Below are 27,173 nucleotides of genomic sequence, written 5' to 3' on the forward strand. Positions count from 1 at the left end.
TGGAATCATAAGCTGCGGCTATGTAGCCCATGTCCATGATAACCTCAGATAATTTCTAAACGTTATAGGAGGCCAGGAAGTACTGTTGCCGAGGATCCACCCCAAGATTGACCAATGACATTTTACAATTGGTATTTGAATAACTGGCGTTTTCAATAGAGAATGCACACCACACAACAGACACCGCATACAACCACTCACCACACAAGCGTTGTCTGAACCTCTCTTTGAGAATGTTAAATAGTTAGCCAACACATCTGCAGAAAGTCAACTCGGCAAGCCTTGCGGCAAATTAGTCGGGTCATTGTCACCAAACTTTAAAAGTCTTCACTCCTGCTGAAATTCTGTGCACGTTTATCCGATTTCACCTTCATTTCTTTCACAAAGAAAAATTGAGAGAACATACTCTATGCTTCAAAGTCTTGTTTATATGGATTTGAGCAGTGAAAACTCTCAACAACATAAAGTCTTGGGTCGACCTAGGGAGGTGGTGGTTATATTATGTTCCATTTTCTTCAGCTGGGGTAGTGTGACCACAATCCATGCAACCAATGGTGGCCATGGAATAAAAAGACTGACAGCCTTATGGGGGAGTGAAGCTAAACTGCTTGATTCCTCTCAATTATTTGAAAAATGTTACCCTCAATATTATGGCATGGTATAATGAACTCTTCTCAAATCAAGTTTTTTTCCTCTTTGGATGATTAACTTCATCCCCAAAAAGATGCATAAATATACTGAGGCAAAACACAGTAAAGGTATTTCAAAGGTGAGAATTGGGCAAACAGGTGCAGCGTTGGACAGAAAAAATACAGGGGGTGGTTTAATCATGCCTGCGCTTGTGAGAACATCTCTAGCTAATTTCTGCTCTTTTTATTTTTTTATGTTTCGCTGGTCTGAAACTCTATTAGGTGATTTTGCTTTAGTGTTCTCCTGGCCATTTACAGATAGAAGGTAGGAGAGGTAGCAATGCTTACATAATTTGGGCAAAAAAAACTCTTTCTCTATAATCTTCACTATTTTGCCACAGGCTGTACCTGTTGTTGCCACAATCCGAAATCTGTCAGTTGCTGTTCCTGTATCCTATGCAGCTGGTTGGCCAATCACATAACAGACCATTGTGTACATGTTATAATACAGAAAACAACAATTACCTGTATTGTTTCTGATGACAACACAAGTAACTGTTCTGATTAGAGCCCATTTCTCACAAGGGACCATTTGAAGTCCTTCAAGGTGAAAGAGAGAGTGGTGGGATCATAGAACGCCATGCGCTATGTAGCGTTTACATTTTTGGAGCTCACGTTCATCTTTCTGTGGCATTTTTTTTAAATCTGCGATGGGCAAATACGAGTAACGTCCAGATGTTCCAAATCCAAAAACAGCACATTTATCGAATAAACGGGATCCAGCGGTTATCCACGAGAGGAAGAAATCACCACCACTGGAATTGTAGCTCTGAATAAAAAGGGAGGGTTTTAGGAATACCTCAGGTCTGGGCTGATATAATTAATTAACGGATTCAGGTCTAGAGAAGAGATGGGTGGATGAGTCCAATCCTGACAATATGGCAGGAACCCTGGGGGAGGACCATGATGGCTCTGCACAGATTCAAGCGCCAATTTTTTGTTCCTGTGGTGTCCGAAGTTCAATCATATAACTCGGAATTTCTCGGAGTTGATGCGTAAACTGTAGACACAACAAGTCGGAAAAAGAGGGAGCCAATCTCTGCCACCGTTTACAATTTGTTCTATTTAAAGTTCATGCATTAACTCAATTAAATCGGAAATTCCAAGTTACATGTTTGAACATTAGACACCTCAAGTAAAAAGAGCATGCGACCGGCTCTGTGCAGAGCCAACAAGATATGGCCCAAGAGTGCTAGCATTTGAGACTGACGCAGTCACCTTGTCATTCAGTCCCTAGCCTTGTTTCGACTTGTTTCCGGTGTTTCTGAAGGTCAGTGACTGCCATAGGGCTCAGAAAGAGCACCGTGGTTCTTTACACTCTGGGCAACAGTCATCAGTTGGCCATTGCCTGCACGGCAGGGGCACCTTCTGAAGTAGAAAACTGCAACCAAAAGGTTCTTGTTCCTGCAGCCAAATCTTCGAGTTGCGAATTCTGCCAAACTCTGAGGTTTTTTACCTAATCCATCTACTAGTTTGGGCTTTTAAATAGTGGTTACAATGATGTCTAACTTGCTGGTTAGGAGAACTCTATTAGAATGTTTTGCATGGGCATCCTGTGATCAGCACTGGCCAAAGGGTGTAATTTATTTTGACATCAACCAATCCTGCAGTTCTGGCAAATTGACTGAGCCAGTAACTGCTTACTGTTTTTTTCATATTTTGTGACCTGGTGTCATATCAACCTTTGTAGGTATTTTTTAGGCATAACCAGTAACTGCCCTGGTATTGAAAACACTTACAGCACAGCTGCATGGATCATTCAACAAAGGGGGAAACTAGTAATGCATTTGCTGGCCGTGTGACACAATGTCATTGATTTTAATATCGATCTACAATAATATTGTTTCCGTCAAATCAACTTATCACTCTGTTGTAAGAGAGGTATATATTGTCCATTCTTTGCTCCACCCAAAATTACCTTGGGACAATTATTATAAGTGGAATTATAAACAGTAAATATATAACTATCTTATAATGTAGTGGTAGGTTGATGTAGTCGAAGCAATACGAAGTCATGCAATATATTGTCTGTAATATAGTGAATCATCTCCTATTTGCTTAATATGGACTATAATTTAAGGCTTGTGCTTTGTATAATGTGGGCTGTCCCAGAATTTCAACAGGAGTAAGTCATGCAAACTTAGCTGGACAGTCCTATGCATCCATCTCAGGGGCTACCTACGGAGATCCTGGTTCCACCTGGAATGCTTGGAGTGGAATCGGTACTTAACAGGGAGGCTGAGAGCACGTTGCAATCTACAGTAGGTAGACCGCCCTTGTTCAGGAGAACTGATCAAGTGGAGGTGCAGCAAAGAGGGGTTGCTGGGAAGAAATAAGCTCCCCTTGCGGTTATTGACAAGCCGAACAGGCTCAGGAGGTCCGCCGCCGAGCATGGTGCCGAGCTGAGAGTTTGCGTTCGTGTTCTGGAATTCAAAAGAGCCTTTGGGGAAACTCGGTCTAGCCATGGCCTTTGGAGCTGAACAACGGGAGAAAAAAGACAACGGTAAATTGAATGAATTATTACAGGCAAGCACTGTTTGCAAACCATGGGTATAAAGGCACCTGGATGAATGGTTAATTGAGAAAACACAACCGCAACCCAACTTTCTGATCACACCAGTGCTCTATTCGCTTTAAGTAGAATTTCTTGAATGACTTTAGCTAACCTTGCACACATAAGCTGCCTCGGTAGACTGCAACACATCACACAATCCTTTGAAGAGAATCAACATCTTAGCAACTTCATCTCAACACCCATACCACGTAGAGTTCTCAAAGACTAAAATACAGGACTGGAAGTGCAGCAGAGCATAAGTATTAATGACTGACCACATATTTGACAGGCCTAGAAGCAATATGACTAAGCTTCAAACCACTATGCTGTCTAGGTAGAGAATGCAATTTAACACCTACCACTTCTCTATGTGGTGGTGAAAGTTTACCAATATAGGATTACACCAAAGTCAATTTAATTGAATAATGCTCATGAAGGCAGGATTACCTGCTATGTGATATCTACAGCTGGATTTGTGCTGCCTGCAAACCAGACCCCTTTTTGACAATATACAATCTACAGGCTGAAGACTTTAAAATGTATAGGACTCAGAATAGGTTAAATTGTTTACAAGTGTTTCCCTTGCAATCATACTGTCATATTTTCAATACTCACTGAGTAATTTGAAAATCAAATCTTCTGAAACTGATTTTCATACATTTTTCATGCGATTGCATAATTAAATGTCCGTCTTGCTTATCAAGATTTAAGCACTTATGCAAATGTATCGAAGATTTAACAGATTTGAAAAATATTTAAAGCATTAAGGCTGTCAATATGAACGGCCCCTTACTTCCAAAGGAGCAACTACCAGCAGGCAGTAGCACCATCAAAATTTGAGAACTGTGGCAACACCTCTGAAAGCAAATGGAATCTCTGAGTGTAATCATGGGGGAAGGTCAGGATTCACCGGGGGAATTCGACCTAGAATTACTCATTCCCCCAGTAGTGCTTTCTTTCTTAGGAGAACCTTAGGGTTCCACTTATAAACCCTGTTAATTACACCCACCCAGATTACAGGCATCCCAATTTCAGTAACTCTGGGGATGGGTGGTGAGATTGAAAGGGGAGAAATCCAGCCCACTAATAATGAGGGTCTACATTTTTAGTTATGAGGTGAGGACTTTCAAAGCAACATTGAAATTGTTCATGAAAATTAGTAGCCTTTTGTCAAAGATGATAGTCATTTTTAACTAATGGAACTCTCATCTGGGTGGCCGTTTGGTCATTTTTTAACCAATGGAACACTCATCTGTTTGGCCTTTTGGTTGAGAATCGGAGGATATACAATGATAGATAAGATTGATCAAAGTATGAAACTGCTTCCAAAACACGGTATACCATACTTCAGCTTTAATCCGATGCCTTTGCATGTCATTATTTATGTGAAAAATTAGAATTGCATTTTAGGAACCCACCCTCGAGGTTTCCTTGCCACGCCAACTATTTACTTTGAACAAAAAACATACAATTGTCATAAATTTTAAAACCCCCCAAAAATGTAGACTTGAGAAGACGCCATTCTTGGGGTGACATAAAATGGAAGTTGGAGCATTACAGAGTGTACGTAGATCTAATATAATCTAATTCGCATTTTGTTATGCGGCCTGAAAATGGTACTCGGGGAGAAGTACAAACATTGCAGCTATGGAAGAAATTTAAAAATTAAAATATATTTTAGATACATTTTCAATTGATAGTGGCTTTGGCACAAATCCAAGTATGTGCGTAAAAGTCTGAAATTTGCTGGACCCATTAAAAGTCGCATAAATAGCCTACACATGTCTGCTTCGTAAACTTCTGTGCTGTGTGCAGTACAGTTATTTGCACTGTTCTCTGGTCAAAGTTGGCTAGTAATTATATACTTTGATGCTGCCTTCATGTTTTTTTAAGTTACTTTATGAATTTGGCCCCTTTATGCACACCACTCACTGGACCTGTATGGACTGGGATATCTGCCCCCCTTTGTAAAGAAGGTCTTGTGCTTCCTGTTCTGTGAAGGAGAGAGCAGCTGCTTCAAACAGCCACTTTGCCTGTCACTAATGCCCTTCGCCAGGGCAACCAAGAGTCTGCACTGGGGGTATTGCATATTTTGTAAAAGAGGGCATTGTCCCAAACAGCGACAGTGAGCCCTTTACACAATACCTCCCCTGTGGTCCTATTCTATATAGGGTGCACTGCAGAACACCTTTAAGTAGGTGCTCAAGGTGCAAACCTGGTCAGTGTGCCCTATAAGAGATGGTGCGCTGACCTCAGGACAGCTGTAAACTCATGCCTGTCTGGGGGGGCAGCTCATTAGATGAAGGTGGGCTCGCTGTTTGACACAACTGGTCCGGCTTTTGCAGTGCAGGCAGAACCCAGCCTACCTTTGAAAGAGGGACTCCTTCTGCAATACCAAACTGCTACGGGTTTGCAGAAAATTGGAGCACATGCCATTGCACCACCCGTGGCCCTTTATATAATACGACCCCTGGTGCACACTCGGTGAGAATAGGCACCTGCTGACTTTAAACAGGGGCGTGTACTTTAACTCCTGTTGAGTACATAATGTCGGACTGATTTTCTGATCTGTTTGCATGAAATGCATTGTTTCCATCTCAAGGTGGATGAGATGCTTATAAGCATCTCGCTATACCAGCTGCGGCCCAAGCAGGTAAGAGCAGTGGGACCGGGTGGGGGGAGATTTCGACAGACGACGATGAGGGAGAATTCATTATTTATTTAATTCCACCCCCTGTGTTCGTCTGTCAAACCCCACCCCCACGCCTCACTGCTCTTACCTGCACGGGCCGCTCCTGTAATCTACACATTGTTATCATGGATTCCACATTCGTGGAGAAGTGTGGCTCAGGGGTTAGAGGCAGCAGACCCGGAAGCTGAGATCGGTCCTGGACCAGGGTTCAATTCCCCGCCTCGGCGGGTCTTGGGCTAAAAATTCCACGGACTCGATAATTCTCGCTCCGGTGGCTCCTCGACTCACGGGTTCACACTCTGCGACTCTGGGCAATAGCTTGCTTAATCTCCACAACGGCCCCTCGCGGCGGGATGCCTGACTTTCACCTTGTGGATACCCTGCTATCTCACAGGAGAATACCAGGAAGGGTTCCCTAAGCAAGCGCCGGGACACCCACTGCGGGTAGCTGTGCGCTATATAAGCTCAACTACATTTACATTTACACTGGGGGGACACCATCAACTTAATTACCTATCATGTTATTGTGATGGAATTATCTAACCATTATGATAGTCTGCAAGCAAAGCAAAAAGTCAAGATAGTACAAGATTATAAATATCTTGGGATTCTCCAAGGTAATTTGCATTGGGTCTTGCACTTTTATTCTGTAAACGATAAAATACTTCCTGCACTGCTGGCCCTAGGGAGGTTTAATATGGATTATGTGGGTTCCTTTTTGTGCCGTTGCTTCAGACATATTTGGGTAAAGTTCGTCCATGTTCTTTATGGGCAGCCCTTAGAGTTAACCCTTTAACTTTTGAATATGGGAAAGCAAATGCGTAAAAAAGTCAAAGAGCTTGGATTTTGCTCTGTCATTGTTGGGCTCAACCAGTGACAATTTATTTGAAAGTGATGGTGTCGTGTATTTCTATAGGTTCTGAATCGATCCCCCTATTCCTGACCCTATTCTGGTTAAACTACCTAGCTAGTTAACTAACAGTCAGCCCATGAGGCAAGAAATCCCCCATGATGCAGATACCGTTATCTGACGCAGTCACACTACGGCACAGGAACGTGTTATCTGATTAGGTCATAACGCTTGAGATCTAATTAGACAAGCGACATTCCTCCAGCCCCTGATAAGGCATACGACGTTCTCATAACAAATCAAACCTATGACAACCTGGATAATCCGTGCGGCCATTGTTTTGATTTCACAGAGAACTTTAGTAAAGAATGTGCTAACGAGCAAGTCGTATGACATCTTTATTGACGTACCTATGTCCATCCTTACGTCAATCCCGGCACCTTTAAGGTATAAATATTGCCGACCTTGCCCTATGCAAAGACACGCGTGGTGACAAGACGGAGCAGCCATACTTGCCGAAGCCGAGAGCAGAAGCAGACCCCGCAGGCAGCAGCCCCGCCTTCCTGACGCGCTGAGAGACGCGCTGCTATCTCAAGCCGAGAGACCCAGCACCGGCGCTTTCGGGCAGCCCTCGCAGGCAGCCTGGAATATCGAGAGCAGAGAAAGAGATACCATTCCTCATTCATCCTAAATTCCAGGTACAGAACTGAATAACCCCTCCTAGAGAATTCTTTAGTTATTCACTTGGCAAAAACAAACTTAACTTAAACTGTAACTTTCTATTCCCGCCCACGTATTAGACTTAGGTCAGGTACACGGGGTAGGCGTATTTAGAAACACCAGTTGAGCACGTTTAGTCAAATGTATATGTGTATGTAAATATATTTTAATCATTTTAAAACATCATATGGCTCAGAAACCATATCAATGTTTTTACAGTATTATTTTATACTATTGCTTTTAATGTATGCACTTTACTTAACTATAAGTATTGCAATAATATCGATCCATTTCTCTTGTACGAGAAAAGAGACTGATCAATAAATAACATCTTTTATTGAACACGCCCGTCTCTTCCTTTTCTCTACATTCTGATGAGACTAAGAATGCACGTACTGACTGAGTAAAATAATTGCCTTGTGCTCACACGACTCTTGAGATTGACTCTTGATTAGGGGAGAGCAAAGTTGTCATGTTCTATGGTTGTCAGAAACTAAATCCCTTCTTGTCTAATCAGGGAAGTTAATCCTTCCTTGAACATTCGAGAAAGTTTCTAGCGAACTCTGAGCTTAGCTGGCAAACCCAAAAATTAAGTCTAGCATCGACAGTAGTAGACCTAGTTAACGTCTGGCCTAGGCCTTTACTGCTGTAGGTACTATTCCAATGCGCAGAGCCTATTGGGAAAATAGGAGCTACACTACATGGCGCCCAACGCGTTTGGAAAGGGCGATAAAACTAACGTAAGACATTTAGAGTAACTCAGTCGTGCTTTCTCACTCAGACCCCTTTTCCCAAATACTCCAAAGACGTCTGGAGTGGGTGAAAGGTTATAATATCCTCCAAAACCTCGCAAGAGGGAACTCCTATGTATGGTTCTTGGTCTAGTCAACGTTGAAGGATAAACAGTGTTCCAAAATATTGTGCATCTAATCTCTGTTTCCATAAAGAAACCTGATCTGCAAATAAACATAATACCATCCTGTCAGCAAAATGGACAGCGATGAAGAACGAGAGGTTACTAGATTAGCTACTGAAATAGCAGATGCTGATGCTACCATGCAAGCAGCAGACGCGGATATAATACTCATTCCGGTCGCCAAAAGGAGATCTATAACCTTAAAACTTATAGAAAATGGACTGACACCTAGAGGTGGCACAGTCATATTCGTAATCGAGGCACACGAATATCGGCAGACAGAGGTATACTATACATGGATACATTTTCCAGCAGCTAATACTATAACAAAGTACTTCCACTATTACAAAGTAGAGGAACCTCCTAATGAGTACACTCCTTTCGAGGAGGTGGAAGTACCACTCAAATTCCAAGAGCATTTGCTCTTATTTGATGGCGCCCTAAAACATAATAATCACATTACAAGGCTCGGTCCTTTAGGAAGACCAGGAGCAACGTGGCCGGTCCTAGCCGGATACACACCATATCCAGACATCGAAAGAATGCCTGCAGCAGAGCTGTTAATACAGCTAAAACAACTACTAAAAATTCACAGACAATTAGTTCAGTATGTAATGCGGACTTCAACAATTCAGCCAGCGATTAAACTTCCACAGCTGACCCCTCACCAGGGGAACACAAATAAAATTACACCACAGAACATCCAATCCTGCCTAGGTAAAGTTCCAGCTAAACGGGAACAAATACCATTCTGGTTGGCACAGAAAATTACCCAAATAGAGGCGGTGTTTCCTGACACCACCCCATTAGAAAAACACAGGATTCTGACTATATGTCTCCCAATGGGAATCGCACCACACATTGAGGACTGTGACACTTGGGGTACAGTCTTTGCTTCCATCTACACAAAAACACACGGTGTCCCATCCATTTCGGTGATACCAGATGTGCTAAAACAAATTCAAGATGAATACGGTCCAGAACCTGCTTTAACTCTTGGTATGAAATTACTAAAAGACTTCAAGCAGGTCTCGGCTATATTACTAGCCAACATAAAGGGTGAAGCAGCAAACGTGGCGATCCGCCAGAGGTTAAAAGAGACAGATATAGCAGACCAACCAGCTGAAATTGCCAGAATCATAGAAAAATCCTATGAAGAACTAGGCAGAGATAGTCTAGGTGGAATACCAGTAAAACCGCAACTGACTACAAGTCCAGAAAAAATATTTTTTAATAATAATAATAATTCACCAAAAAAGAACTGGGATGGGAACAAACAATCCAATCCCAAAGAAAAGAAATTCCAGTCCAGAGGAAGGTCTCCTAGGCGAAGAGAGAAATCTCCAAACCCGAGAAGGTCACCCCAGAGTGAACCCTCTGGGAATAGATATAACCTTAGAAATAGGGATAATATAAAAAAACCTGATAGATATCAAGACATTGATACACGTCAATCTCAATCTTTTCAGAATTCCTCGCAGAAATCGGAAAGAAGAGGACGATCAGAAGAGCACGCCAAGTCCAAAGACAAGGAACCTGCTCAACTGAAAAAGAAATCACAATTTCCAAAAAAGAAGGTAGCCAGTATCAAGGTAGTTAACAATGCCGAGAATACTGAGGACACAACTGAAAAACGGAGAGTGGGCTCAGACAATGCTAGACAGCGCAGCAGAGGTGAGCATAGCTCGCAAAGTCCTTATGAATCATCTGGAGACAGTGGACACGAATGAATACCTTCAAGTGGAAACTGCAGATACCAGAGTTAGCAAGCCCCACAAAATATACGAGATAACATTACGTATAGAGGGAGATAAGACTAGGAAAATAAGGGGACTATTTTGGGATAACCTCTCAAAGGGTTATGACATCCTTTTAGCTGAAAAAGACTGGCCACCAGAGTTTGTCAGGGAGTGCCCTCATGGCGAAGAAGTAATTATGCCTGCCTTCTCGAATCAAATCCCGATTCATAAAAAATACACACTTGCTAGAAAGTGGGCAGTGGCCTTAGCACCTGCTTTATATAAAAATCATGTAGGATGGGATGAGGATTCTCCTCCTCACAAAGTCCAGTTAAAATCACAACCAACTGCACAAAGGCAGTACCCAATTAAGCAAGAAGCTAAAAAACAAGTAAATGAAATACTAGATCAGCTAGAATACCAGGGGGTGATTGAAACTTGCACCTCACAAATGAACAATCCTTTGTTTCCGGTCTCCAAACCAGACAATTCATATCGTCTAGTTTTGGATTACCGACACCTTAACACATGTTGCAAAACTTTTGCAGTGCAAAACTCACACAGTGCTGCACTAATGAATAACATAGTGCGCAAAAAATACAAAACTACCTTGGACATCTCCAACGGGTTCTTTTGTCAAAACATAGCACCAGAGAGCAGATATTTAACAGCTTTCTCAGTAAATGGCACTCAAAAACAATTCTGTCGGTTAGCCCAGGGGTACAAGAACAGCCCGGGGGTATTCTCAGCAAGAGTAACAGAATTACTACAACTATATGATGATGAAGCATTATCTTATGTCGATGACATTTACTTAACAGATGATGACTTGGAAACTCACTTGAAAAGAGTGAACACCATAATACTTGGTTTCGCTGCAGAGGGTTACAAATTCAACTTCAAAAAATCCAGAATTGCCCATCTGACAGTCCTATTCTTAGGATATGAGTTATCAAGTGAAGGCAAAAGCCTGGCAGACAATTTCCTAGAGAAATGTGCCGTAATCCAAGCTCCTAAAACACTAAAAAACCTACAGTCAATTCTAGGCTTCCTAAATTTCGGAAGAACTTACATTGCAAATTACGCAGAAAGGGTCAAACCCCTTTACGATCTAATTAAACCAGATTTTAAAAGATCAAGTTGGACTCAAACACACACAGACATTTTGAGATCCTTACAAACAGACATGCTAATTAAGACAAAATTAGAAACACGTGATAATACACGCAACCTTGTGATCCGAGTCATCCCAGGGAGATGCGGATTCACATACCTGACCTCTAATGAGGGAGAAAAGGTACCAATTGCATTCAAATCACACTTGTACACTAAGGCTGAAATGAAATTTAGCCCAACGGAAAAAATTCTTACAGCAACACAGACAGCTATAGCAAAAGAACGAGCCCTGGCACAAGGTAAACGAATAATAATCGTGACACCAATACCAGCCTTAGAGGCAGTAACAAAGGCAAGCATTCCAAATGCGAAAGCACTCCATCCGAGATGGATACAATGGGCTAACTCTCTTGCTGCAACAGACGTGGTGTACGAATTTGATCCTTACTTAAAAACACAAGAATTTCTACAATATGAATTCGAATGTCCTCTGCCAACCGAAATTCTGCCTCTAGACCAATACGGCTGTATAATATATACAGACGGATCAGCACAACCCGCAGTAGGGGGTAAACAAGCTTACAGTGCTGCGTGCGCGATTGTTAAAGGTCGTTGGCACGAAGGGAAATTTAAACCAACCTAACTAAAACACAATCCCTAGGAGATTGTACAGCTCAGCGAGCTGAACTACTAGCATTCAAGATGGCGCTTGAAAATACGGATCGAGAATTCCCCACACTCATAGTGTGCGATTCGTATTATTGCGTTCAATCTTACAATGAATACTTGCAGATCTGGCTTCAAAATGGTTTCAAGGATGCGAAAGGTGGCACAATCAAGCACAAAATGCTCTGGGAACAAGTAGCTCTTTTACAAAAAGAACTACCAAAGACTCACGTGATACATACACTGAGTCATCAACGTGATGGCGTTCACGTTGCAGGGAATTCATTGGCTGATGAGGCCGCGAAGGCAGCTGTGCAAACGGCTTCCGTAGCTGCCGTCACCCGGTCAAAAACAAAAATAGACAGTGAAATATTACAAGCTGTCAGCGCTTCAGAAAAGGATTCGATAGAACCACTCCCTAAAGGCTTTCCAGTAAAATACTCATACATAACGGATGCAAACAATGTTCCTTTTGCTCAAATCCCTGGAGTGGGGGATAGGGCAATTCCAAACATGGAACATAGGTTAGGACTAATAATAGCGGCACACGAAGGGCTTGCTTCTACTCATGCTGGCGTCTCAGCCACAGTATCATTATTAAAACAGCGATACTGGTGGCCACAAATGAGAAGACAAACAAGGAACTATGTTCTAGCATGTGAAATATGTCAAAAAATGAAAGTATCAACTGTGAGACGTCCAGCACAGACGCCCCTTCTAATCTCGGATAAACCATTAGCCTGTGTTTATCTAGACCACTGCGGTCCCTTACAAAGGGATGGTAACTATAAATATATCTTGGTCGCAGTGGACTCATGCACGAGATTCATATGGATGTGGCCCCAGCGAACGGCTGACGCCAGAACTGTTATAAAAGATTTGCGGGTCTTTATCGGCACATACGCAATTGGCATTCTGCATTCGGACAATGGTCCTGCTTTTAGCTCTCGGGCTTATAAGGAGGCCATGGTCAGCATGGGCGTGCAATTGCGGTACTCTTGTCCATTTCACCCTGAGGGGAACGGAATTGTTGAAAGAAAAAACCGTGACATAAAGCAATCTATAACGGCAAAGGTATTAGGTTCGGGAGCTGGGTGGGTCAAACATCTAATAAGTGTCCAACGTAGTCTAAATAACTTGCCAAGAAATTCTCTGAAGGGATTCAGTCCGTACGAATTATTATTCGGAACTAGGATGTTGATCTCTGACCTTGATAGTCAGACTTCAGTGGTAACAGAAAAAAGCTTTGATGTCAAAGACCGTTTGGCTATTTTGCAGGACTTAAACAAAACAAGAAAAGACCTGAGCAACATACAGTTGAAACAACAGCCAACAACCACTGAAGAATCACCACCTGTCCCAGCAAGACCTGTCTGGATTCCAAAAGTCGGGGATCTAGTCAGGGAGAAGATCGCGGTAAAGAAGGAATTTGGGCCTTCTTACAGAAAAGCAGTTCCTGTCTTGTCTGTCAACGGGACAAGATCAGTTGTACTACCGCCACTTGCTGGAAAAAAGGAGAACCGAGTTGTATCCATCGACCTGGTAAAACCACAACATGTGGCCGATAACAAACAGTAGGCCAAGTGGACTCCCAATAAGTAGCAGAACACCAAGGTTTGCTACCAGTACAGAGGTCCTAACAAAGAGGCTCATCACATTCGAAACGCCTACAGAAGAACAACAAGGACTATGCAACAATGCAATAGAACTTAGACCTCTGAAAACCCAAATAAAGACATTTAGCAGAGACACACCAATCTATACTGAAGTACCAAGTGAAAATGCAAAAAACAAAAATCCTGAACCAATTGAAACAATTGACAGAACTGCATCCGGTTACTTCATCAACTTCGATGATTCCTCTGAAGGCTTCAGCGAACAAAAGACACAGCCATCATCAAAATCCTTTAAAGACAAAGCGAAGGAACTTTTGAAACAACTAAAAGAAACATATCTGATTTCTCCATGGATTGAATTTTGGGTGGGTTTTGGTGCATTTATCCTCATACTTTGGCTCATCATGGTATTTACTTTGGGACGCTTCATTGAGGGAAAATATGCTAAAATGGACACAGCAAGTCAGAACATCAACTTGGTCCTCAAACCACACACATCTTCACACGTCGAGAAAAGAGAACTTTCTTCAGAACTTTCTTCAGCCAACTTCACAGCAATTCCAATACCTGGTGGGGTAGCCTGGGACAACACTGACTATGAAATTTATGGTCCGGTCGAGATCCTGAAATATCCACACCAAATTAAGATCTCTTTGAGTGACTTTGCAAAACCAAACTCATTTGCTGATGATTGGGACTTTGAAAGTATAAACAATATGATGTCTGACTTAGTAATGTCTGCTAAATTTACAAAACATGATTATTTGCAAGGTTCTACAAATTATGATAGTATGTATTGCTATAACCACTATGGTAACCATTTCTTGCATAAATCTGCACAACCTAGAAATGTTTTAAATTTTAATCAATGGGAACATTGTGCTACACCTCCAAAAGGGAGCTCTAGAACCGTTTATGACAAATATTCATACTTTCAAGGTTTTAACACTAGTAATGCTGAAACATTTTATTATAAATTGTCAAACAAGACAGGGACCAAAACCATGATAACCAACACAAAATTGATTTATTCTGATTCATTCTTTGAAAAAATGAATACTTTTGGATTCGATTATTGGGACAAAAATGTTGATTTGAAAAGTGTTTGGGGTACAAAAGAATGGCAAGTACAGGGTATAGAAGCTTTGTTTAGAGCCTGCATGATCCCAGAACAAATGATATTTTTAAATGACACTGTTCAACAAACCACCTGTCTTGGCTTAGCCAAAATCAAAGATTTAAATAACCCGTCTATTCCAAAGCCAACAATGTTTAGCAATAACTCTGATACAGATGAAGGAATAGACATAAACCATATACTTAACCAAAACAGAACACATCCTGATTGGAAACAATGGTTGATCTGGCCCACAGATACAAATAACTGTCAAGGTAGATTCCTGAATAAAACACAGGGTTTCAAAATGACCAGGCCAGACCCTAGATATCCCCAAAGACATCACCCAGGGATAATAACAACCTACAGTGTGGGCAAATTATGCCTTCAATGGCTACAGTCTTCCACACTGCCTGAAATTAAGCAACACCTAACTTTACTTACTGATGGTGCTGACTTGCGTGATTTCATAATGGGACCACGCAAACAGCGTCAAAAGCGTTTCATAGCAGCCTCTGTATATGCAGCATACAATGAGGCCTGGAAGGTTACTCAAATTGAAACAGCAGAGAGAATACGTGAAATTGATCGTATTAATTTGGAAAAATCACTTTCTGTAGTGGACAATGGGTTAATGACTCTGTCCTCCAGAATTTTTTCATTGGACAGCATTGTGTCTTCAGCAATCGATATATTATCGCAAGACTTACTGTTATTACAACATGGTCAGTCACAATTGCGTTCTATCGTACAGCTTGGCTGGACGTTACAAAATCTGCGTTCAGGCTATGTGCCTTGGCGTTTAATCAACACTACGTCACTATTCCAAATCTTTAACCTTACTGATAGACAAATCGGTATGGCGCAGAAGGGTGCTGATTATACAATCTTGAGCATTGAAAAACTAGAAAGATTACCGTTGACAATGTCAGAACGACCTGTCAGTGAATGGATAATCCACGGAATCATAAATATTCCAATCTCAACCTTCAGGTTTCAATACTGCCAAAAATATATACAGGCTGGCATGTACGAGAAATTGGGAAAGGGGTACCTTAAAACAACTTGGAACCTGCCCTATTCACATGCATGTGTCAGTAACAAAGGACAGAAAGTGTTTCTTAGTGGCAACAATTGTGCTATGTCACTAAGCGGCACGCTTCTGTGTAACGGTATTAGTTTGCACGGAGCCTGTGAAGGGAATTCATACAACCTTTCATGTCACCAGCAAGGCGCACCTGCAACTGAAATAGAACCATTCTTTCAAAGACTCTATAATGGGAGTTACATTCTTATTGTAGACCGCAGATGTTGTAGTCTTATGCCCGGGACTCCTTATCTCGTCACTACGACGGCGAAGGTCAAGTGCTGTGGACGTTCTTTGTTCCCCAGCTCCTTTCCAGACAGGGAGGCAAGGGCATGGCCCGGTTTGAAAATTACTTCTATTCGAATAGACACTTTAAGCAGAATGAAAACAGTGCTTCTTCAGACGCCTACAAGGCTCACGTCATCAAAAGAAACGTATGATCTACAAGTCGCAAGGACGACTGCGGAGATACATACATTATTATCAACCAATTCCCCCGTACATTTCGCGGAAATCCTGAGCGAAATCTTAAATATTTCTGATACCACAGGGGTCTCAAAGGTATTTAAGACAGTATTTTCGATGGCATTAACACCATTCAAAGCCATACTGGGTATTTTTCCAGATTTCGTCCATTCGATTTTTGGCGGACTTCCCTTGATCCTGGGACTAATTGCAGGAATCCTATTCCTAGTCCTTATTTTTCGATATGGCAACCCATGTCACAGATCAAACTCTCGCGACAATGGAAGATACGATCCTAGCCATTGGATACCGGGACCGGATATCAAAAATCCTGGGACTCTCCCGGCTTAGAGACCTGAACATGACTTGGTTTCTATCATTTCGACCAATGTGGCAAAGGTGTGTTTTACCTGTACTAAGGTGTCTGCTATGCGGAGAAGAATGCGTGTTAGACACCTGTCTGACACTACAATCGGATGCGCCGGTGGATGCAGATACACTGCTGGTTCCTACCAAGGTTCACGCTTTGTGCTGCCCTCAAAGGCTGCCAATTCTGATGACGGCATTCCTGGAATCTTCACCACTGCGATTGAAGAGTAGTGAAGTTCAAGATGAAAGCAACATCGAACAGGTACGCCCTTCTGTCAGCAATGCAAATCAGAATGTCAATGCAGACAATCATGCGCATGAATGCATGGTTACCCCTATTTCCGACTTAGTGGAACTTTCCCATGAAGCTGTTGACAGTTTTTTCGAAAGCCTGAATGATATGATGTTCTCTCCGGAACAGAAATAGAGACTTTTGAGTAAACTCGCACACGGCGTTCCCTGAATCCGGCCTTCAACTTAAAAAATAAAGTCACATGAACAATTACAATCCAGTTCACGGACAGCAACCTTTTTCAGCAAGCCCTTAAAATATTTTTCTATATATTTTTTCCCCGGGACACTGACCTTCTGCTTAAAGTAAGAAACTATTCCTAGAGAACTAAGATTTCTATTTTTTTAGATACTTTATAGACTTTATATAGACTTTAGCTGCCCGCTGGTATGTTCACAATATATTTTATGTGATGAAATGGTTTCGACTTTTTTTCTGTATAGCCATATTAAGAGCCATTTCATGTGTATTTCTCATATACCAACAAGCAATAATGCATAACAATGCGTGTTTACTTTTGCATTTAATTCATAGCTTAAGTGCATACAATATATATGACTGCAATTTTTCAGTATATTTGAAAATTTCAAAATGCATTTATGTATTTTGGGGTGGTAAGGTATACACTATACTCTATAGTATGTTGTACTATGTTATACTATGCATAGATTAGTAGATATGACCATAGTTAGCGTGGAGTGGGTGTCGTGTATTTCTATAGGTTCTGAATCGATCCCCCTATTCCTGACCCTATTCTGGTTAAACTACCTAGCTAGTTAACTAACAGTCAGCCCATGAGGCAAGAAATCCCCCATGATGCAGATACCGTTATCTGACGCAGTCACACTACGGCACAGGAACGTGTTATCTGATTAGGTCATAACGCTTGAGATCTAATTAGACAAGCGACATTCCTCCAGCCCCTGATAAGGCATACGACGTTCTCATAACAAATCAAACCTATGACAACCTGGATAATCCGTGCGGCCATTGTTTTGATTTCACAGAGAACTTTAGTAAAGAATGTGCTAACGAGCAAGTCGTATGACATCTTTATTGACGTACCTATGTCCATCCTTACGTCAATCCCGGCACCTTTAAGGTATAAATATTGCCGACCTTGCCCTATGCAAAGACACGCGTGGTGACAAGACGGAGCAGCCATACTTGCCGAAGCCGAGAGCAGAAGCAGACCCCGCAGGCAGCAGCCCCGCCTTCCTGACGCGCTGAGAGACGCGCTGCTATCTCAAGCCGAGAGACCCAGCACCGGCGCTTTCGGGCAGCCCTCGCAGGCAGCCTGGAATATCGAGAGCAGAGAAAGAGATACCATTCCTCATTCATCCTAAATTCCAGGTACAGAACTGAATAACCCCTCCTAGAGAATTCTTTAGTTATTCACTTGGCAAAAACAAACTTAACTTAAACTGTAACTTTCTATTCCCGCCCACGTATTAGACTTAGGTCAGGTACACGGGGTAGGCGTATTTAGAAACACCAGTTGAGCACGTTTAGTCAAATGTATATGTGTATGTAAATATATTTTAATCATTTTAAAACATCATATGGCTCAGAAACCATATCAATGTTTTTACAGTATTATTTTATACTATTGCTTTTAATGTATGCACTTTACTTAACTATAAGTATTGCAATAATATCGATCCATTTCTCTTGTACGAGAAAAGAGACTGATCAATAAATAACATCTTTTATTGAACACGCCCGTCTCTTCCTTTTCTCTACATTCTGATGAGACTAAGAATGCACGTACTGACTGAGTAAAATAATTGCCTTGTGCTCACACGACTCTTGAGATTGACTCTTGATTAGGGGAGAGCAAAGTTGTCATGTTCTATGGTTGTCAGAAACTAAATCCCTTCTTGTCTAATCAGGGGAGTTAATCCTTCCTTGAACATTCGAGAAAGTTTCTAGCGAACTCTGAGCTTAGCTGGCAAACCCAAAAATTAAGTCTAGCATCGACAGTAGTAGACCTAGTTAACGTCTGGCCTAGGCCTTTACTGCTGTAGGTACTATTCCAATGCGCAGAGCCTATTGGGAAAATAGGAGCTACACTACAATGGAAGGAAAATAAGTGCACTGCCGGTCCGTGAGAAGATGGAGGAACATTTTAGCTGGTCTTGCAACCTCTCGCTAAATTAAAAAAAGTTGTTTAAAATGTTTGGAGTTACTGATGAGGCTTTGGGTATCAAATGGTACATGGTTCTCACCAAGATGTCTCTAAAATATATGGCAAACAATAACTAATTCCACGGAAATGCTGCTAATGTAAGAAACAAGAAGTCTACGTAGATGACATAAGTTCAAAAATCAGAGGGTGGTGGAGAGCCAGTTAATATTCACTCCTATTGCTGTTTTTACGCCGTTTACTCAGGTTGTCACTGAAGTAAGTTCAGATCCACTGGGTGAGCGCCTTTAACATTTTTCACATTTGTTTTTATTAAAGGGCACTTTTTGCAGCGTCCAATAAAAATCTATCTGTGGCATATTTTAGGCAAAAGTAGGGTGTGGTCAGACAACCTAGCTTTCTATTTTCATTTTCTTTTGGGCTCCCCGATATCTTTGTAGTCCGGAAATTCTTAAGAACTGTTTTTAAAATAGTCCTTCTTTATTACATGTTGGTTATGATATTGAGCTAGTTTGTGTGCATGTTATAAATTTGCTTGCACTTGTAATAATCTTGGAATGTTTCTAAGAAGTAGTGGTCCAATAAATTAGTATATTATTAAAATGAAATTATATATAGCCACATTGAATCTGTTCCTAGGCACATACCCATACACACACCTACGCCCCACACATGCGTACAGTGATTTCCAGGTCAGTGCCTCTGAGAAGTCAATAGTAGCCACTGTATGATAATATTGTAACCATATCAAAAAGTGATATGTTGACGGACCTGAAAACCAGTAAGCTTATATACCAGGTAGAGAGCCGATGCAGCATTATAGCACTCTGCCGCTTGACAAAGAGCATGATACCCATCTTTAATAGACCTCACGCTAGACAACAGCGAGCTTCACTTCCATGTGTATATGTGTACTGAGACTACCAACACAAATGCTGAAGAGGTCTGCCTATGATTGCCATAGTTCACCTACCCATGTCACAAATGCATGACAGAATATTATGAACGCCACCACAACACATGCTTAATGAGCGTTGATGAGCTGCATTGGCCTCACAATGCTTTAGAGCACTCTGGTGACCACTAAGAATAAATAAAGTGTATCAATGTCAAATGCAGCAACTGAAGCTAAGAGCCAACTGTTCATATTCTGCATGAGAACAAATTCAATGGAATTAGTTAACTTGTTACAATAGCCCAAAGGTCTGATGGGTGCATCCTTCGGTATCACATGAAAGAAATGTATATCTCTGCAAATGTACCACTCCCATTTTATTATGTTACGCAGATAGGATATCCGGGAGAATGGCAAGGTATTAGCTTGTCATGGCAGATTCCTTAGTTTCCAAACTGATCTTGGTCTTGTTATCGATATCCACATTACGCACTGCTTGGAGGCCATTTTGGTTCTGAAACACCGTCAACAGAAAACACTCTTATTCTAAATTTAAAAAGATGTGCAAATGCATACATTAAACAAGCAAAACGGGTTGGGAACACCAGTGGAAGAATAAAAAGGGTTAAAAAGAGTCCATCATAGGTCAACTATAATCCAATTCAGGGAGTACTGCAGCTTTAAGAAAAGTCTAGCCCTTTTAGGCGATCATTGAGGCACTGTTACAAGATGCATTCATGCAGATTGCACCCGCGTCACCGCAGCCTGCGTCGGATGGTGCTATTGGGCCTAGGGAGATGGTTTTGGGCTAATGAAGTCTTTGCCTCTTTTGCTGTTAGAACAAACAAATGAGACTTAATGGTGAGCATAGCAACTGTGGAGCTGCAAATTAGGATTCCTCATGGCTGAGAGAACAGTCTGAAGGGGCAGCCACCCATACCCTTCACAAAAAGTGTGCACATAAATGTACTGCGGCGGTGTCAGTGCACTGCAATGCATGCACAGATCTATCCCTAGCTACAACGCCCAGGCACTTTAAAGCAGTATATCCTAATGAGGCCAGGTCAGTGGAACTACAGTTAGATTTCACACCTGGTAGAACTCCATCTTGACCTCTTCTGCATCTTGCTAAGAAGAAATAATCAGTGTGCTGCTCAACACTAAACTCTATAGCAACTCCTATACTTTGCTCAGGTTGGTGCAGTGAAAGGGCCGGCCTTGCAACCGCCACAGAATGTATCCCTCCTCGCCATGGGCTGAGGTCCTGCTGCACATCCACCAGCATGTCGGGCTGCCTGCCCTAATATCTGTAAGTTGTGCTTGCAACATAATCTTGTTAATGTAAACAATCATCAGCCAGGCTTGAACATTTGAGAGCGTGTCGGTTTGACTTAGCTCCACGCCTGTGGCTTCCGCTTCCACGTACCAGGCTCTTTCCCGCTCCAGCCGCAAGGCCCAGTAAAGTGACACAGTGCGACACACAGAGATGTCTGGAACGCTAGTTGCTTTCCCAGACTTGCTCATGGATGCAGAAAAACAAGAAACAGGGGTTTTACCTAGTCTTAGTCTCACAATATACAGCGTCTTCAACTGGCATCAATTGCCCTTTGTGTAGGTCAACAAATTCAAGGATATATTTCTTTTCAAGCTACAATTGATGAATTAATAACCCGCCAATTCTTGAGAGAAAATATTTCTACACATAGGTCTGAAGGAGAGAGTCCTGTGAGTTCCTATGCTTGAGTAAGTAACGAAGTGAAACACAGGACCAAGAGGCACGGGTTAGTCATTCTTGGGTTACAAATGGATGTTCCTCAAAGCGCATGGTACAGGAAGTCAGAATCATTTAAATGTTTTTTGCATTAACTCTATTTTGCACATATACCGTATAAAAGGTACATGTCACTTCGTAATACTTTCCTTGTAGCTCTATTGGAAAATCCCCACCCAACAGTGAGCCCAAGGAGACTTTCCAGGGGCTAAGACTTCCAAACACCACTAGAGGGCTTCTCTACTGCAGAGTCATCTGCACTCAGATGGGGGCGGTGAACGATGGCGGCCATAATGGAATAAGAAGCCGGGTTCTATCCCATTTCATATTATACAGAGGTTTGGAAATTAGTGGGCGCGTTGAGGAGGGAAAGAGCTGCTGGAGACTATCTTCAGAGTGAGATGTTCAGCTTTTGGAGGCACGGCATGTCTCTGTTTGTCTGTCAAAAAACATTCAGGTCTTGAGCCCCATCCCGCCATCCTGCCCTCTGCAGTGAGGCGTCTGCTCTAGTTGGCCCGCTGGCAAATGACCGAAGACGGCCCGCACACTGTATAATCCTCTTGTTCTCGCCTGACTCTCTCCTCTGGATCCACCTATTCCTCTATCCCTCTATGCAAATGTCAGAAAGTTTGGAGAGTTGGTAGAAGGTGCCAGTTGCAGATGTCCCTTAAGATGAATAACTGTTTACTGTCATTTCACATTTCTATCGCCAACTGATCCACAACAATTGCCAAGAAGTCAGCTCATCACCAACTCCCATCCTTATAAAACTAATTATAGAAGTAACTGTATTGGATGGCAGGTCATGCAAGGTCAATTAGGCAATTCCTATATTATTGTATCTATTCCCAGTTTAGGCTCCTTGAATAGGGTGTTGGACGCATTTTTACCTGCTATTACCATAAAACAAAATCTGCACTGTCAGTGAGACCAGAGGAAGCAATTGCTCTTCAGCCATTAGTATATTCTAGTAGCTTTATGAAAAGTAGGTTTATTGGTTTTGAGTTTTTGGAAATTTCTGCCACGAATGCAGCATAACTTTGACTCTCCTGGGTGAGTGCAAAATCAACTTTCGTCGAGCACTTTTAAGAGAAAACAAGCCACTACATACCAAAATAAACAATTAAACTTTCAACTTTTTACAACATCTCGAGAAGAAACCTTTTGAGTTTTATCCCACCTAAAGAGCGGAAGGTAAACAGACACCAGGCACCTTCTTAGGAAAGAACAGCGCCCATATTAAAAATATCCTGGATTCAGCCTAGCTATTCATTGTTTGGTGCAACTTTAATAAATAAGGTTGCCTTGCCTTTTATCTCAAAATGTTTTCATAATATGCAAAATCCTAAAGCCCAAGGGGCAGATTTACAAGCCCCTTGCACCACTTTTGCGTCACTTTTCCCATGTTAAAAATGACGCAAAATTGGCGCAAGGGGTTTGTAAATCTTCCCCCAAGTGCACAAAATTACATAAAAAAAAAAACATCCAGACCATTAAAAAGCAATTAGTCAAGAGGCATTAATTCAAAATATTTCTCCTACGGGTCGATGCCTCAAAGGAATGAAAAGGAGGATGCATTAGTGTAGGCGGGAGTAAGGAGACATGATAACCACACATCCACCTTGATTTTAGGAGTCATGTGGAGTGATGAGGAGTAACTCTGTAACTAGAAAGTGAAGAATTTTGCTAAAAAGGTTTCTGTGGTTGAAAATTATGATTAGAGGTGGGCAAAATATTCTGTTCCACCCGCTCAATTTTGGCAACTCCGCATTACTCTTGTAAAGTGGTGCTCTGGCCAAATTCGCCAATCACCGCGTGGTGGAATTTGTTCTCACGCACACCTCCAGAAAGGTAAGTTGGTGAACGTGAGCATCCTCTAGTGCGATTTCCTGTCGCTCGGAGGGCATCGCAACCGTTTGGGGTTAGAAGGCTGCTGCTTTAGTCGAAAATCTATTGGAGCGGCAGCAAAATCAACTCAAGTAGCTGGGGCCTCTGGCGCACTGCGTTGTTCCGTTTGCGCTGATGTTTCAGGACAGAATGCACTACTGGCGCTAAATCAGAGCACAACATGCCTACTCCTGCCCATTGACACCCTTTGGCAGAAATCCGCAGAATATCGTAGAGTTTTTATGTAACTCTGCAGAGTCAAAATTCCGCAAGTTCTATCCACCCCTAGTTACAATATTAAATGTTATTCATGCTTCATTCTGTAACTAAAAATGTACTGTTACTGAGTGGTAAATAATTTTTCTTTCCATTCTAGATGTTGTGTAAGTTTTTTAAATATGGTACGCAATTTCTTAGCAGAGCGATAAAACAGTGCAAGTCGCCCGCTTGCTTTAGCTATGTTCGCTAGACGAGTTTTCTCTTGTATTGGTATCTATCTTATAAGACACAACTTAGAATAAACCAAAGACTTTATGTGTCTTTCAACATATCTTTTTTTATCTAGCAGAAAGCTAAACCTCAGAATCCAAGTTTAGCGTTGTATTCACCCTTTCTAATAGTTTAGGGTAAACGCAGTTTCCACACGCTGTGGTACTGTCTCGGGCACATTACAATTTATACATGTCGGAATGGAGAACTGCATGTGGTTTTGATTTTGTTGCTTGGTAAAATCACATATTTTCCTACTTGTCAATATGTTTTTGCTGTGCAAGTTCATTTAGGTTATACCCGGAGACATTCGTACAGGAAAAAAGTGTGGTTCAAAGCATAATTTGGAATACATTCAGAATATAAAATAAGTTGGATGGTGGCACAGCCATCATATGCAAACAGTCCTTCAAAATAAAGACCTGCCTGTCCTTTCTGTAAGTCTCATTAAAAACCCTCATCCCTTAAAGCACATGGACACCAAGTATAACTATTGGTGAATCTCACTCTAGGTATTCATACCTGGAGACAGTTTGGTTTGAAGGGCTTTTGCTACAAATTTCAATTTAAAGTTGATTGAATGGGAACTTGATCTTGCTTGCTCAATTGCTCTCTCAGATTTTTTCACCACAGATATTGAATTAAATCTGGTTATAAGCGGCAAATTTGTGAAACCCAATACTCTCGACTACTAGAATTTCAGGTAGGAGCAATGTGTAATTGCCTAGACAGGATCAGGAGCAAAACTCCCATGTGCACAGTCCAAGGAAGTCGTTACTTTGTTGCAAATGCCAAGGAAAATGAATCCAGCGCCCCATTGTTTGTGCAATCTCCACCAGCAGTTCTTAACCATTGAATTCTGTGGACCGCCACTGATTCATTACTTGAATCTGAGGACCCCCATTGAGTCGTTATTGGAAGTTGGGCACCCCAACCTAAGCAGTTTCTATGATTAGAACCTCAAAACAATGCACAAACAAGTATACACTAAACAAATGCTCAAATATTAAAATATTTTGTTAAATTCACAAACACAGAAAAGTTTTCACATTTTCAATGTTACTTCTTTAAATGAATATACTGCATTAATGTATTCATTTTAATATTATTTAATTTTGTAAAACAGTCACAGACTCCCAGGGGTCCTCTGAGCACAGGTTAAGAACCAGTGATCTATACTATTCATCATCCATCCGGCTAGAACCTTCAAGGTTATCCCAGAGTCAAGAAGTTGGCACTTTTAAATTAGAGTGCTCAGGAACTGTATTAGAAATAAGGATTCTTTAAGAAAAGGGGAAGAGGAAGGATTAAAAGGTATGCGTTTTGGCTGGCAAGGATGTTTCTGTAAATTATGAATTAGTGGTTGTGCTGACAAGGTTATCCAGTAGCTAGCACAACTCTGATGGTGTTGGACACACATAGTGTAGTCACCCGTCAGATATTCAAGTTCTCCTTTTGACTTGGTGGAGCTCCAGCACAAGGAAAAGGATTAGACTACGGGCAGAAAGATTTCCTGTCTCCCCCCTTTTAGATTCAGGCCTAGGCTCTCGGAATGTGTAAGAATCACCCGCTGTTACTTATCTCTGGGCAAAGAGGGACCTAAAAATCTTCCCGCCCTTCGTCTGAAGAACCGATTGATTCAGCTGCTTCTAAGCACTACAGAGAAGACCAGCTGTCCAGGGAGGGAAACCTTCATGAGACCGTAGTGCCTCTACTGTTGCTCACAGTGCCAGCGACGATCGCCCTGTAACAAGGATCATCTTTGCTCTGCTGTTACTATATTTTCATGCAATTCCAGAGAATTTTTAAGGCATGAGCAAAGCGGGGAATTGCCCAGGGCCTCACCTTCCAAGGAGCCCCTTCGGAAAGTAAACGTTCTTTCTCTGTCGCTCACCTCTGTCTATTTCCATATCTGAACCCCTCTTTGTCTCTCTGCCTACCTCTACCTCTGTCTCTCTTTCCCCAGTGTCAATCTTAAAGATATCTGGGGTTCTCCGAAAGAAATATTCCCATTGTTTTAGCGCAAAACACATTTCCAAAAGTTTGCTTGATGTTATGCGAGCTACAATTAGCTCAAAAGTGGGTAATACAATTCAAGTTGTTATGAGCTGCGGCCCCAAAACATGATTGGGCCAGGTTCCTAAAACGAAAACGTGCAAGCCTGAGGAAGCCACAGCGCAGTGTCTGCTGGGTACGGAAATGAAAGCTCAAAACGCCTCCAAGGCAGATCTTTAACATTTGATGGTTCTCCCAGTGGCACCCCCCTTTCTTTGTGACAGCTGCCCTATCCCTCTATAACAAAGTACATGCTGGGGCATCAAAGCTTGCCTAGGTCCTATAACTGCCCTGCAGCCAGTGGCCTACTGATCTCCATGTAGGGACTTGCACTCTTCACTGTGATGTTGCCCACTGCCCTCTCCCCCTTTTTTCATTGCTCTTCTTACCATTACCAGTACCGTGCTGTGTGCTCCACCCTACACCAGGTCATGAAACCTTTTGGCTCTATTTTCACTAACCTGCTCTGATCCTAAACATATACCCCATTTCTCGACATGTGACCATGTCCGAAAAAGAACCCAAAATGACCAGAGGGATTCATGCCTTTCTTAATGTCATAAGGACATGTAAGAATATTGCAAAGTTTAATCAGAGCATTCTGGTAATAAACCAAACATGCAGTGTGTAGCAGCACACAGGCACTGACACACAGGTTTCCCTTATAACCTGAAACAGCCATGCTGCATATGGAAGATACTGTTAATTCGAGCAATCCAGGGTATCCCGCCAAAATCTGAATGAGGACCTTAGCCACTAGAACACACCTTCACTAGATTCCATCCCCTAACATGACTTGCCTGTTCAAAGGCCTTCTTAAATGGCTATACATGGGAAACACACAGTACTCTATATACATTTAAATATCTAGAGGGCCACCTTAAACTTAAAAACCCTGTCCAGTTTTCCTGTACAGGTATAAGAAAGCGTTTCTGCAGATTCAACATTAAGTTAAAATTTTTACATAAAAATACTGTTCTATAATCTACCCCATGACGGGAACCGTTAAAGCTGATTGTACGACGGTATTCCACATGCGTTT

At 41.8% G+C, this 27,173-nt stretch overlaps 1 protein-coding gene across 5 annotated transcripts in view; it reads right to left on the reverse strand.

The window, feature by feature from the left end:
* Nucleotides 1–27,173, reverse strand: part of KCNMA1 (potassium calcium-activated channel subfamily M alpha 1) — a 1,543,535-nt gene that overhangs the window by 294,626 nt on the left and 1,221,736 nt on the right. For 2 of the 5 annotated variants that reach the window (XM_078643365.1, XM_078643367.1), the window contains exon 19: nt 2,872–3,165. The exons of the other annotated variants lie outside the window; for them this stretch is intronic. In XM_078643365.1, coding sequence (XP_078499491.1) covers nt 2,872–3,165 — 294 coding nt within the window. The remainder of the gene's footprint in view (nt 1–2,871; nt 3,166–27,173) is intronic. 5 annotated transcript variants of the gene reach the window in all.

The sequence above is a fragment of the Lissotriton helveticus genome, chromosome 5_1, assembly GCF_964261635.1.
Source record: "Lissotriton helveticus chromosome 5_1, aLisHel1.1, whole genome shotgun sequence".
In the NCBI taxonomy this organism is placed as follows: Eukaryota; Metazoa; Chordata; class Amphibia; order Caudata; family Salamandridae; genus Lissotriton; species Lissotriton helveticus.